This window comes from Pseudopodoces humilis, chromosome 2 (genome assembly GCF_049639895.1).
Source record: "Pseudopodoces humilis isolate 2021_Gansu_Grassland_sample_001 chromosome 2, ASM4963989v1, whole genome shotgun sequence".
Lineage (NCBI taxonomy): Eukaryota > Metazoa > Chordata > Aves > Passeriformes > Paridae > Pseudopodoces > Pseudopodoces humilis.
In genome coordinates this window covers 48815627-48830036 of record NC_142201.1, presented here as the reverse complement: position 1 = coordinate 48830036, position 14410 = coordinate 48815627, and the positions used below count along the sequence as shown (strand labels likewise).

Here is a 14410-nt window from a genome sequence, read left to right as displayed (position 1 = left end):
AAGTGCATAGCGTGCATTTGGGTATTTTAATAGTTTTTAATGAGCTCACATTAGAATGTTAATATATGCAACACATGCTCTTAATACAGTGTGGGATTGTACAAAATATTTTCCCATTCAGATATTCTTGTTGTTTAAAATGGTAATGTCTGATTTTGATTCAGATTCTGAAAGCATCTTGAAAGTCCATTAAAGTCAAAGATCTGGATTTAGCTGATTTTGGATTATTTTTATTATCTAAGCTCCCTATCACAAAATCAATAGCAAGTTGCTAGTATTTAACACAAAATCAAGAAGATGATTGTGCACCCAAATAAACTTAGTTGCAGCATTGAGCCTAAAGGAAACTGATGATTCTCATGGTAGGATGTGCAAGAAAAAAATAAGATTGATTATGGTTATGTAGGTTTTTCACATCTCTGATGCTCTCTGAAGAGGCAGTACATGCCACAAATTCACAAGACAATCCATGGAGATTCATTTAAGGGTTTAATTTCCTGCAAGTTCTTACTATTTTTTAGCATTGTGTTGCAAAAAGTTTAAAATAATATAAATGCGGAGTGAAATATATGTGTAGAGAAAACACAAATGTAAACTGAAAACACACCTGTTGGAATAAAAAGCAAATGAGTTAGTTAACTGACTTCAATACTGTTTCCTTTGTCTGTGATGCTAATAATAGATGATTAAAGTGCACATTGTGAGCAGCCTTACTTATTTAGAGGATACACTTTCCCTCATTTAGATTCCTGTGATACCAGATACTGTAGTGTCATGTTTTATTTTTCAGGAACAGTACAGTGAAATGAGAATCAGTATAAACCAGAGGCCTGGCCACAGTCACAGCTTTGGGTTTACAACAAACTGGAGTTCTTCAGGAGCCATTGTACAGACAGTTGAAGAAGGTAAATGTGTATATATAAACAAATTTTTGTTCTTATGTTTAGTTTGCAGAGGCTTCTAAATTAAGGCATTTGCTGCTAAGAATGCTTCAGACATTTTAAAATGTCAGGTGTAGAACTGAAAAATCAGTATTTAGTTTGCTAATATTAGTATGGTATTATATATAAATAAATACTATATAAAATAGTATTTCTGCAACTCCTCATCTCTTGAAACAGGTTGAATTCAGAAACACCGAAACTAAATGCATTTTCCTAATCAAAGAGGGTATAAACATGATTATTTGTTCACTGAGCCTCTTACAGAAGAGTATTTACAGGCAAATACAGACTTGTAATATCCAGACTATTTCTTTTGGCCAAGTTTAAAAGATTTCATTTCACATGATTTGTAAACACACATAGATGGACATAGACATGTAGAGGAAACTTAGGAGTTAATACTCTTTGTTCAATTTCTCCTTTCTTAGTCGTGATGAATTTTGGAGACAGCTCATATTTTTAAGTAATTGCAACTTCTAAATTGATTTCCAGTGCAGTTTTTTTTCACTTGTTTTAGTACTGAGGGAAAGCAAACATTTTTGTCTTGAGATGATACATATATAAAGTTTATTTCTAACCTTTAAAAGTCTTCTGTGGAGAACAAGCTTGATTTTCTTAAAAAAAAAAATGCAACAAAACAAGAAAAACCCAAGCAAATCACATATAATGCTTGTTTTCTAAACAATGGTCTTTCCCACTGCCAGTAGAATATTGAGGAATATTGAATTGTGCCTTTCTTTCCACCTAACTCAAGATCATCCTGAGAAAGGAGAAATAACTGTAAAGTTTTAATTTACTTAGCCCTGTATTATGCTTTCCAGAGCGGAAACAATACCATTTAACAGCAGTTAATGAGCAGTCTTGGATTTGTTTTTTCTTTTTAAATTCAAGAAGTGAAGAGGACTTTCTTCACTGTATCTGGGTATTTTCATAATTAGATTTGCTCTAGGATAACCTTCCTTGAGCAGGGAGGATGGACCAGATGAATCACTGTGGTTTCTTCCAACCAGTTTCATTCTGTGATTATGGAAACATTAATATTCCCTTTGCCCAAAGAATAGAATAGAGTTCCCTTTGTTTTCCCTGCTGCTAGGCTTTGATTTTCCTCCTTGGAGGCAGGGGTCTGCCCATTTGCGCTGCTAGCTGAAAAGGAGAAATCTGAGGTTAGTGAATGTTCCTGCTGGTCATTCACAAAGGTCCACATGGGCTCTGTGCCAAGGAGGAGGAGAAGGCCTTGTGGTTGTTATCTTGGCTCTGCTTTATTGCCATTCTGACAAGGAAGAGCACAAAGTATAGACTGAACTGAGAACGGACTGTATCTCAGTGTTCGTGTTTGTAGACTGTGTTCAGCACATTTTTCTTTCAACAAATGTCTCACCTTGTATCCTTATTCAATAGCTGTAGCTCCCTTTAAAGAAATGAAGGATGAGAGAGGTGGATGGCCCATTGAAAGAGTAATATATGCTTTCAGCTAGGCACTTGGGAATGCTGTATTTTGTATTTTTAAGGATAAGTAATAGGATAATTCATATTGGAAGACATCTTTGAAGATTTCTAGGCCAACACACTGCTCAAAAAATGTCAATATGGAATTGAGGCTGAGCAGCCTAGGGCTTTTACCCATGTGGGTTGGAGACCCTCTGTGATTCCATCACTGGGGTTAATCCTTTTCAGGAGCAGGACCCTGCATTTGGCCTTGCTGAATGTCAGGATCCTGCTCTCAAGAGCAGCCCTGTCCTCCACTTATTGGCCACCCTCTCGCTTTTGACAGGGTTTGAAAACTTGATGAGGGTGTGTTTTACCTCCTTCTTCTGCTTATTGGTGAACACGTGAAAGAGGGTAGATCCCTGGATACATCCTGGTGAGATCCACTTGTAAGCAGCCTGCAGGCTGAGTAAGAGCCATTAACCACTTCCCACAGAGCCTGACAGCCCAGCCTGTTTTTTCACCCATCTGGTCATTCTGCCCTGTGGACAATTCCATCCCAAGTTTGATACCAGGATACTGTGGAATATCATGTCAATGGTCTTATTAAAGACAAGGTGGGTTGTAACCACCTCTCTTCCCCCATGCACAGAGCTCTAGTCAATTCATCATTGAAGATAACCAGGTTCGTCAGGTGTGATTTAGGCTTGGCAAATCCAAAACAACTGTTCCAGTCACCTTTTTTCTCCTTCCTGAGCCCAGAAAAAGTTTCCAGGAATGCTTTCTCTGATGATGTTGTCTTCCAAACTAGCTATATGATTTTCTTGACATGATACCCAGCACATATATTTTTTACTCCTTAGAGATGACTCTGAATTCTACATATGCTATTCCTTAAAATCCACTAAGAAAACTACTTGATAGGCAAAATTAATTCTTATAAGTGTTCTCAAAAAGCTAAGTAAGAGTTAAGCTTGTAACACATTTCAGTGAGACCCATTTACTATGTATAAAAAAGGATAGTTCTCATTTTTTACAGGAGTTTTCAAACTTTGCACTAAAAATTAGGTAAATAGAAAGCCTTAGTCATTAATCTAGACATTGTTCTTCCAACTTCCCTAGTGCCATATGATCTTTATTGTTTCAGTATTTCCCTTTTCACTTTCCTTTTGCAATATTTTTTTTGAGATTGTGTTGATATAGGAGTGCATGTCTGATCAAACACTTGCAGTCATGTAGGATGAAGTAAATTTGACCCACATCCTTCAAGTTTTATCTTTTTTCTATCATTGAGATAATGTTTATCTGTTGTAATAACCACAGATGGGGATAGGTTAGAGATAACTTGGAACATATGGAAAAATGAGTATTTTTTTGTTTTTACTGGGCACTAGCAAGAAAGAAAAACCTTTTATCTTTAGGGAAACTTATGAAAAGCATAAAAGCAGTACATATTTTATATAATGAAAGCTAAGTCCTCTATAGGAATATAAAGTATTGTTAATTCCTTTAGTCTTGGAGGAGCTGGACAGAGAAAGACAACTGGTAGCATTCAACTTCTGGCACCTGAATTTCTGGCCAGTATCTGTGGGCTTCTCTGGAGGTGAATCGGAGCAGAAGCCCACTGTAGGCACCCTGGTTTGCACTCTTGAGAAGCCCTTTTGTCCAGAGACTGTGGAGGAAGAGCTGCTGGCAAAGTTACAGGCCAAAAATTGAGCAGTGTGAGTTGTTCTGGCTATTTTGGGTCCAGATCTAGAGACTGCTGCTGTTCATTCAATCTTTATGGTTGGAGTATGGTCTGGATATGCCTTTCTAGTATTAGTATAGGAAAAACTGTGCAATCTTCAACTCCCTTCCTTTCCTAAAACTGAGCTGAGGTATACTGTTCACACCTCTGAGCCCAGACTCATCCCTGACAAATTATTTGAATAAAAAGAACACACTCTTTTTGTTGTTGTTGTTACTGGGGGCTTATTCTGTCACAACTCAAAACAGAAATTGAGTTCTGATGACTGTGCTGGAGCCCTGAAGCTTTCCCTTACCATGAGTGTAGGGCTTAGTCCAGATTAAACTGTGTGGTACTAAATATCAGACATGATTGCAAATGTTACATGATGATGTTGAGGTTAGTAACTTCAGTATTAGTATCTTCGATAGTATTCTTAGTTGTACCTTCCATTAACAGACTTGAAGATCCATGGTTCTTTAACATCTTCCTGACTCCTAGAAATGCATGTTTTTTCCAGTTAAACATATTGTCCATATTTCCTCCTCCAGATGAAAACATCACCTTTTCTTCTACAATACTGCTTAAAAGCAATTAGTACTGATAACTGCAAATGAAATTTTAAGTCCATATTTTAAGAATGATGCAGAAAGATATAGTATGGAGCCATGTTCTTCTAGCAGAGTAGCTAGTGTAGCTTTTTAGTGAGCGATGATGAATAATTTTTGTGCACTACTAGGAAGCATAGCATTTCTTAATTTCTTAACTTTCTCATGTGTGAAGCCATTTGAATCCTCAGTGGATGAGCTAGATTTACAGCAGCATTTTACTAATGAGTCAAAAGACACTCAGAATGAAGCATATGGTGTCTAAATTTTTCTGTCATACTTGTCCACATTTGTTTCTAATGTAGTAGGGTAATGTAATACCAATGTTCTTGGTATATTTTAAGTCAGATGTGTGGATTTCACTACTTTGGAAAATACTTTCACTGTGCAATTCAAACTTGTTTTATTAACATCAGGGTTTATTGTGCAATCCTTAACTATATTTTTACTTGGCTTTTCTATTTTCTGTTCTGCTAAGGGGATAGTTCTTAATGGAAGAACCATTCATATGTAATCCATAAAATTTTGCTTGGAGAGTCTGAGTTTCTCAGCTCATTAATTTCTGAATTAAATAGAGAAAAAGTTTATGAACTGGTCCTCTATGTTCTCTGTCTTTAGTCTAGTGAGATTGCCTGCCAATGTGTAGCAAATGAAAAAAAGTATAAAGTGCAGCCTGCCTTGCAAAATATCAGTAGATTCAAAGTCCAACCTGCCATAAAGTTTGCTCTTAAGAGAGATAAAATAAGTACAATCCAGAAAAGTCTAGTGGGACAGTACCCAGCAATATCTTGAGTCCAATTAACGAATCCAGAGCTAGCAAACTATTCTAGCAAAGCAATAAAGCAGCATAAAGCAATAAAGAGCTCAGAAAACATAAATGAGAATATGAGAAAGCCAGCTTCTACTGGAATTAACAAAGTGCAGGCTGGGTTTTTTTGACAAATAAGAGGATTACCCAAACTTTGGCTGAATTTCAGCTAATTGTTGGATATAGACATTGTGGTGCTTCCTCTCTAACTATTGCAGCTTATAAAGGTGAGTTAGTGAAGGGAAGACTGAGCACAGAGGTTGTTTATTAAATAGGCTAGCCAGAATCTGAAGACTTACAAGTCCAGAAGACTGATTTCTTTATTGTTCCCATAAGTTCTAAATTGAAAAGCTACTTTGATAGTGAGGTTACTGAGCCTATGTTACAGTGCAGTGAAGTTTTCTAAGACTTTCTAAATATCCACCATTAATCATTTCTTTGAATGATTCCCTAATGCACTGTCTTCCAATCATAACTGTGAGAAAAAAAAAATATGAATGGAGACAAAATAACATTTTTCTTCTGTTTTCTGCAGGCAGCCCTGCAGCACTTTGTCAGCTCCGTGTAGATGATGAGATCATTGCTGTCAATGGCACAAAGGTTTCACATATGGACTACAGTCAGTGGGAAGAGGCCATCAGCAGAGCACTAGAAACTGGAAACCTGGTCATGGATGTCAGACGATATGGAAAGAATGGTGAGTTGTTTCGTCGGGCAGATACTGTATGCTCTGTAAGGCAAATAAGCTTTGTCTCTGCTGTACCTGACAGCTGAGAGTCCTTATTACCCTTACAGCAGTAATACGTATCTAAGCTAAGTAGTTTGCCGGCGTGTCTGTTGCATTTTAACACAACTCTGCTTTTTTAACTGCTTGTGCATTAGAAATGTCTTGACAAGCAAATCTGCAAAACATTGAACTACTGACCTCACTCTTGTGCTCTGGCCTGTTTCTTAGAGGATGGGCAGGTAAAAAAGTGTGCAACCAGCACAAAAAGGAATCTAACATTTTCTTTCCTGCCATACCACAAAAATGAAGAGGGTCTGACCTCTTCATTTATTATCAGAAGATAATAATTTTTAAAGGCCCTGTCTCTCAGTCACCACCTCCTTCAGGGAAGGAGGATCTTGTGTTCATTTCTTCAGGGAGCATTTGAAGTGAGGTATAAGCCTGTGGGTGATGTAGTATCTGTGTGTTATGATTCTAGCCATTGACCCAAATATTGTGGTGCTGTAATCTCTCCAGAATGATTACTGATACTCATTCTGGGTAGGCAGATTCTCCATTCTGGCTTGACAGGCTTGTAGCATGTCTTGATTTGTCATGGTTTTAATCAGGAAACTCTTTCCAAGTTCTAGAAGAATTTTTGCAGAGTTAGAAGTGTGACCAGTGATTTCTTTCACAGTATAAATGCAGAACATTCCTTTAGTGGGAAGCTAGGTAAATAAGTTATCAGCAAACTGGGGTAAAAACAGTGGGGTTAGGAAGAGACAAGAAACAAATCACTTTATAGGACCTAATACAACTGAAGAGTGAGATTAGTGGCAAAAAATAATTTAATAAAATTTTCAGTAGGAAGGGTAGGGAGAGGAGAAATGGAATATGTGAGAAAAGCGTAATTTGTCTTTACCTCATCAATTTTGCTAGTTTAGTTTAGACTGCATTTTCTTCCCCCTCTCTGTTTCCTGATGAGCATGGACATGAAAATGACCCTTCCCTGGATAGTGTATGAGTCTCAGTGTACCTTGAGTGAGTAAAATTTGAAGAATTTTCTCAATCCTTACTAACACAAATGAAATAGTTTCCAATGAATGCTAACTCCTCTCTAATGTTCAGCTGTTGTAGCACATATCAGAAAAATATTTGGCAAACTTTTACCTAGCTTATGACTAACACTACATTTTTGGGGAAGGCGGTCTGCTATAGATGCCCTTTTTCCTGTCTTCACAAATTCCACCTGATTTGTGTGTCTCCCTCTTCTGTGTGTTCTTGTGTTATTTTAATGTTTTCACTAGCTCTTGTTCTGTTCTTTGACGTTACTGTCTATATTAATTTCTTGATCCTCCACATATCAAAAAGATTGGGGCAAAGACCTGCCTTCCCTGCCATATGTAAGGCATAAAATCCTCAATCTCACCAGTATGGCTACCAACATTATAGGTACATCTGAAAATAAATGGATTGATGCAACTTCAGGAGAAAAAGTTTCAAATGCTTCCACCACATCTACAAAAAGAGATTTCTCCAGCAGCCTTCAAAGTTCTGTGAGTATGTTTTTGAAGGTTCATGGGAGCTGGGGGGAGAAAGAAAAAAAATGTAATGTCTTGATAGTGGGAGGATGGAGAAGAGAACTTGTAAATCTTAATGTTCCTTAAGCAACACAAGTACAAGTATAGGACCTAAAATATCTGAAATATGGAGATGTAGCTGTGTATGTATTAAGGTAAATGAGATGTTTTAAGGACTTGCTACTGTCTATTCATGAGAAAACACTGGTGAATGATAAATATTAAAACATGTGCAGACTATCTTTTGACTAAAACTATATGTAGTTTATATAGTGTTTATTCTTCAGAGAAGACTTTGAATTATTAGCCTAAGTGGAAGTTGCAGCCCCAAATAACAGACATATATGTGCTTTTAAATTATTTGTAAATGAAAACCTGCCTGCCAAGGAGCTGAAATGGGAAGATCTTGGCTTCTGGCATTTTCTTGCAAACTAAAGTTTTTTTATTTCTGCAGCAGTTCACAGATGGTTATTGATTGCTTCAAATGTATGCAGTAGCTTTATTATAAATTACACTGAGGAAGTTTTAGATTTTTTTGTATCTTTCTATAAAATGTTATGAAGTGTTTCATGACATATAGTTACTGTCAGGAAAGATGTGTGGTTGGATAGGTTGGATAAACTTCCACAAACCTAATAAGCCTAAGACATTTATTTGTTTGTTTGTTTGTTTCAGAATACAGAAGCAAAATTGATAAATGGAATGCAAGGAGATCTTGGCTCTAATGAACAAAGAGGTAAACCACTGTTGCTATTCATCTGCTAATTGCGTGGTTTGCGACAAGCACGGACACTAAACCTGTAATGACTGGAAGTGTTACGCAGTGGGGGAAGTGACACCTTTAAGAACCAAAAGCCAGACAGATATCACAGAGATCTTGTTGCATCCAAACTGGGTGCAGTTTGCTTCCACAGTTTGCTAGGTAGTTTGAGAACTGACAACAAAGCTGCAACAAAGCCCCCTGTCTCTGCATTAGTGATTGTAAATTTAATGTGTGGTAAGGGTGAAAGAGAAGAAGGCATGTGATTTATTGTAATTGCTACTGCATTGTATGGAGACTGAGTTAGTATGAGTATTGACTTATTTCACTGCCCAGGAAGCGTGTAGTGTACTCAACTTTTTGCTATTTTTGCCTGCCTCTTTCAGTTGTGAGGTTTTTGGAGTTAGTGGCTGTTTTCACTATTCTTACTTTATTTTTATTCTTGGAGAACAATGTTGATGATTCTGATATAAGTAATAATTGCATATGATGCTATGAGGAGTTATAATCTTACTTGACAGCAGTGAGAGAAACCAGGTATGTATGCTTCCTAATGGAATGATAATCCTTAAGTAGGAACTTTGTATTTCATTTTAGCTTGAATACACATGGCAATTCATAGAAAAAATTCCCCCAAGATATCACTTGTCCTCTGGATGTTTATGGGTAGTCTTGAATGGTCATTAGGCTCCTCATTCCAATTTGTCATCCCAGACAAGGATGCTTAAATTAGACAGGGAGAATCTGAGCCAAAGTTTGATACTTGTGCTGTTTTTATAGTTGGACATTGTTACTGATAAAATGAAATCCTAATTGGTATATGATGCAATCTCCTAAGGTTTTCCTTTGTGATTCAGGGGCTTTTTGTTTTTCTGAAGTGATGTTGCAGTGAATGGGAGGTCAAACAGAAGTTTCTTATCCAGTGGTTATAGTCATTAAAAAAAAGGCCCCTCATTGACTTGTTTGTATCCTTTGTATTTTTCAAATAGCGTCTGAACCTATTTCTTTGAAAAACTTTAAAAGACGGTCACAATTTTTTGAACAAGGTAAATCAAAGAGCTAACATTTCATGTACTTCCATGAAATTGTTCCTGCTGCACACTCTCCCTAACAAGTCTGGTGCTGGGTGCTCTACTTCTTCAGTGTTGTTTCTGCAGCTACAATGAAGCAACATAATTAATTTCCCTTCTTTCCCCAGGGTCATCAGGTTATTCTTACAATTCATGGGTCTACCTTTGTGGTAATGGGTCTTTGCGTGTTCTCTTATATCTATAGCTGTGTAAATCTCTTCTGTGTTGTTCATACTTTTATTTTTTTTTTTTTTTTCCACTGGGTAGAAGAAGGGTGGCACTCTCTGTTCAGGTTTGCTACTACCTACAAAACAAGAATAATGGTGAATATTCCAGCAGGGGTTTAGAGAAGATCTCAGAGCTGTTGATGAAGTATTTAACTCTGGATTTGAGTTTGAGTTGCAGCTCTGTGCTTTTGTGTAAATTGGTGTAAAAAGGCATCTGCTGGATTTCCACTATGTGGTGATGTCACAAGATCCCAAGAAGACCAATATAAATTTTGAATTTCATATGCGAGCATTTTAAAAAAAAAGCAATAAATGAGGCACTCAATTTTGGTTTTGTAGGTTGCTTTTCAGCATTTTGCATGTCACAGCTCACATACTTCCACTAATGTTGTATGTCTTATGCTGTCTTCGGGCTATGTATGCCGTGCTGTTTTGCTGTAGCCTGAAAGAGCGAAATTCTGGCCCACTGGAAGCTCAGCTGAGTTTTGCCAATTATTTGAGTTGGGGCCAGGATTTTGCTTTTAGTGGTGATGATTTCTGGTTTTTGCCAGAAGCAGTATGTGAAGTGCCACAGCATATATCTGTGTTTGTGGTTCTATTTGCTTTTAAATACTTCTGCTGTATCTGCAATATTGTATCTGCAATATGGTGGTATTTTGTTGCTGGTTATTTTTTGTTGGGGTTTTGTTGTTGTTGTTTGTTTTTTATTTTATGGCTGGCAGAAATTTGTTTGTTTTTTAAATTATTTTTATAACAATATTTGGGGTATTCCACTTGTGCTTGAGGGGGAGGACAAGGTTGTTTTTCTAGAGTGCTTGTTCAGTGCAGCTTGTTTATTTTAAACTTTTGGCACTTTAGCTTTGCAATTACATGAGGATTCCTGTGGAGTTCAGCATAAGCTTACAGGGGTGAGAGAAGAGGGGAGCAAAAATAGGTGACGTCTAGGCTTCCCTTTAATATCTCCTGGCACAATTGCAAGAGATTAAGCTGATTACCTGATTTTTCACTGTGGATGTTGTGAACTGACAGTGAAGACAAAATTGTATGTATATAGAATGGATGTTAACCTGTGACTCATTAGAATCTTTTGTATCCTAAATTTGATCTTTTTTTCCACTTCTTGTGATTATACTTCAGAATACTGTTGCAATTTTTTTTCTTTTATGCCTCTTTTTAAAACTTTTTAAAATTTTGACAGCTAGATAACAAGTATACTGACAACAAACAAAAATAGTGATGGTGCTTAAGAAATGATTACACTAAATTTGTATTTTTTTCCCATTTTCTCAATTTTTAATAAATTAGCATAATACACATCTCTCTCTAATAATCATCTTGTCACAGGATGATTAAGGCCAAGTGTGATAGCCTCAAATAGCAAAATGTTTGTGGTGAATGGTGACAATTTCACTGAATTCAAGTGTGCATTTGGAAGTAGGAAAGAAGGAAAGTTGGACAGCAGAAATACATGGTTTTGTGGTAAAGAAGTTTCCAGTGGATGTCAGTTACTCTTAATTCATGACAAGGGCATAGATGAATAGCTTCTCTACCCTTGTGCAGCTCTGGGTATTAGTCATGGTAAACAGTTGGGTTTCACAACAATAATACTAGGAGAAGTATAGTGAAGAACCTTTGTGTTGCTACAGTGGGAGATGTACTGCTAATTCAAGCAACTGTGGATGGCGCTTGTAAGCATGCAAAGCTTTAAAACAATTGTGCACATTAGTTGTAAACACCTAATAAATTCTGCCCTTGAGAAAGTTTAGCAGGGCAAAGGCAAGCATGTCTTACTAAGGAAAAAAACTAGTCTGAAGCTCAGACTTGCCACAGTTACACCAGTCTTGCAGTAGTTATGTAAGGGTCTAATGGTTTCTCTTCTTTGCCTTCCAAATCTTCCAGGAGGCCCTGAGCCCGCAATGCCTGATGTAAGTATTATTTGCAAACTACTAGTTGGTTGTGTAATCCTAGTCTTTTCAAGAAGCTCTCTGCTTTATATTGTTTTTTATACTGCTGTACAATTTTGATCAAATCTGAGAGTACTGGCTAAGATTTGCTTTGTCAAGGCATGGTTGCTTTTTTTTGAAGAAAAAGCTAATTTATGTCTTTGTCACTATAAAGCTCTAGTGTTGGTAGTGGCTTCTATTTCTCACTCTAAAAATTTTGTTTTAAAATGTGTAGTGTTGATTACGTGGAAAGAGGGTAATATGATTTCATTTCTGTGCTATATTAGCTCCCAGTGCCATCCATCAGCGCTCCTAGTCGTCGGGTTTGGGATCAAGAGGAAGAGCGAAAACGACAGGAAAAATGGCAAAAAGAGCAGGATCGTTTGTTGCAGGTATAATTAATCTTCATAATCATGGGCTGTCGATCCCCTGTGTGTAGCAACAAGGAAAGAAAAGTAGCACGTGACTTCTGCAATTTTTCTTACTGATGGCCTGGGGAGACTCTCAGGTGCATTTTCTGGCCTGCACAGATGTACACAGTAGGAGTTATTCAGAAAAAAAAGGACAATGCTTTAGTGAGTTTCATAAAATCAAACACACAACGTGTATTCACTACAGCCAGAAGTGCTTCATCTGTTGGGGCTGGTATGTTGTTAATGACAACAGAATTTAAAGGATAAGTGAAGAACTAAGGGGTCTTCACTTCTGAATATGAATTGTATTTTTTTCCCAGTAAGAAAAATGCCTCTAGCCTGAGTTTTGCCTTCAATCAGCAATACTGCCTTGTATTCATATATGAAAAGGAGGCAGCCAAGCACCATGGTTAGGTGCCTGCTAGAGTCCTCTCACTTAGCAATCAGCTGAGCAGTTGGAATCAGGCTGGTTCCTAGGACCTCCGAGTCAGAAAACTGAACCTGCTAATGCAAAACCACCTTGATAACCAGCAGCTAGAGCTGGAGGGGGGGTGTTGCAGAGGGAAGGAAGGGGCATTCTTTGTAATCTCAGGATTGCGCAAAAAACCCAAGCATACATTTCTGCAAGGAGCTCCGCTCAATGAAGTGCAAGCACATTCAACCATGTTCAACAAGATATATCTCTGCAAATGAAATTAAAGTTTGTTGTCTGACGGTGTCAGTGAATGTAGTTTATTCTGCACAAACCCACTTTGGCTGTATTCAGCAGAAAACTGTGGTGTCAAAGTACAAGCCTAGAATCTCTCTTGCTTTTTGAATTTTTCACCTTTTGTTGTTCCTTGTAGCTTGCAAATTCTGCAGGCCAGCAGCTGTACCTTCCTAAACTTACCTGTAGTCTCTGTTGTGGTTTGGATCTTCTGTTTGATACCTGAAGAGATGGCTTTAAAGACTGTAAACCTTGGGTCCCCTTTCTTGAGAGCTGACTCAGGCATCTGCCATCACTTTTCTTTCTTTCTTTCTTTCTTTCTTTCTTTCTTTCTTTCTTTCTCCTTTTTTAGTCCTGAAGTGATAAATTTGACCAGAGTAATAATTATCTTTCTCTTCCCCATCATCCAAGTAATGAATTTTCAAAAAACTAAAAAAGGAACCAAAGTATTTCTTTTTCTTATTTCCAACATTTTAGAAGGAATACTTTTGACATCCTTAAATATTTTGCTTTTCCCAAGATAAAAGTGATGTCTGACAAAACCACCAAAACATTGACCATATGCTTTGAGCAATGCTTTAAGACAGTCTATTGATTTCATACGAAATCATAATCAAAAGACAAATTTGAAGGTCCAGAAACTGGGTTTTGTTTAAGGTAACATTTCAAAAGAATGAGAGTTCTTGCTCACTAATTCACTTTAGTGATCTCTTCATATTTACCGTATTAATGTGCCTAATTATAAGTTAAATACAACCACTCTGTTTTTTCAGAAATACCTTAGATAGCTGGGCTTTTTTTGTTCAAATGGTAACTAAACTGGAGGACAGGGACTATGAGGTTGGCTTTTGTGGGATTTAGCATGTAATAAGCCTGGAGTCTCAAAAAATCAGTTACAGAGGCTCCTTTGGATTGTATTTGAGCCAGGATTTCATTTGTGGCAGACCTAATGTTCTAGTGGAGCTCAGAGTTGTTTTTTGTTTGGTCTGTTAAAAAAGCACATTAAATTCCAGTGTACATTTTAATGAAAATAAGAAAATACCATGTTTCTCATTTGCATGTTTAACTTCAATCTGACCTAACAGGAGAAATACCAACGAGAACAAGAGAAACTGAGGGAAGAATGGCTACGAGCTAAGCAAGAAGCAGAAAGAGAGAGCTCCAAATATTTTGATGAGGTAGGCTGTGAATAAAGCTTTGATGACTGATTTCATGAGGGGTTTCTTCCCTTATACTAGATGCATGGAAGCAGGCAAGTAATTAGGTTGTTTATGTCATTTATCTTCTCATTTTGGAAAATAAATTGTTGTCTGTGCCTTGGTAGAAAGAGATTGCAGAAATGTGATGGAAAGAGTAGGTGGGATGTATTGATATACGTTGAATTTGTCTCTTCCTTATGAGCTGATTAGGTAACTAACACAAAAAATATATTGGCAAAAAGTCACAGCATGTCTTAATTATTGTGATGATAAATGGTCGCTTTTACTGTTTATT

At 37.1% G+C, this 14410-nt stretch overlaps 1 protein-coding gene across 17 annotated transcripts in view; it reads left to right on the top strand.

Annotated features, from left to right (window-relative positions):
* Positions 1 to 14410, top strand: part of LMO7 (LIM domain 7) — a 130954-nt gene that overhangs the window by 102085 nt on the left and 14459 nt on the right. For 12 of the 17 annotated variants that reach the window (XM_014250479.2, XM_014250450.2, XM_088069003.1 and 9 more), the window contains 8 exons: positions 791 to 905; positions 6047 to 6208; positions 7589 to 7773; positions 8473 to 8533; positions 9547 to 9603; positions 11754 to 11779; positions 12085 to 12189; positions 14002 to 14094. In XM_014250479.2, coding sequence (XP_014105954.2) covers positions 791 to 905; positions 6047 to 6208; positions 7589 to 7773; positions 8473 to 8533; positions 9547 to 9603; positions 11754 to 11779; positions 12085 to 12189; positions 14002 to 14094 — 804 coding nt within the window. Of the gene's footprint in view, positions 1 to 790; positions 906 to 6046; positions 6209 to 7588; positions 7774 to 8472; positions 8534 to 9546; positions 9604 to 9755; positions 9798 to 11753; positions 11780 to 12084; positions 12190 to 14001; positions 14095 to 14410 lie in introns of all 17 variants that reach the window. The other 5 variants (XM_014250506.2, XM_014250503.2, XM_088069013.1 and 2 more) reach the window with 3 other exon arrangements.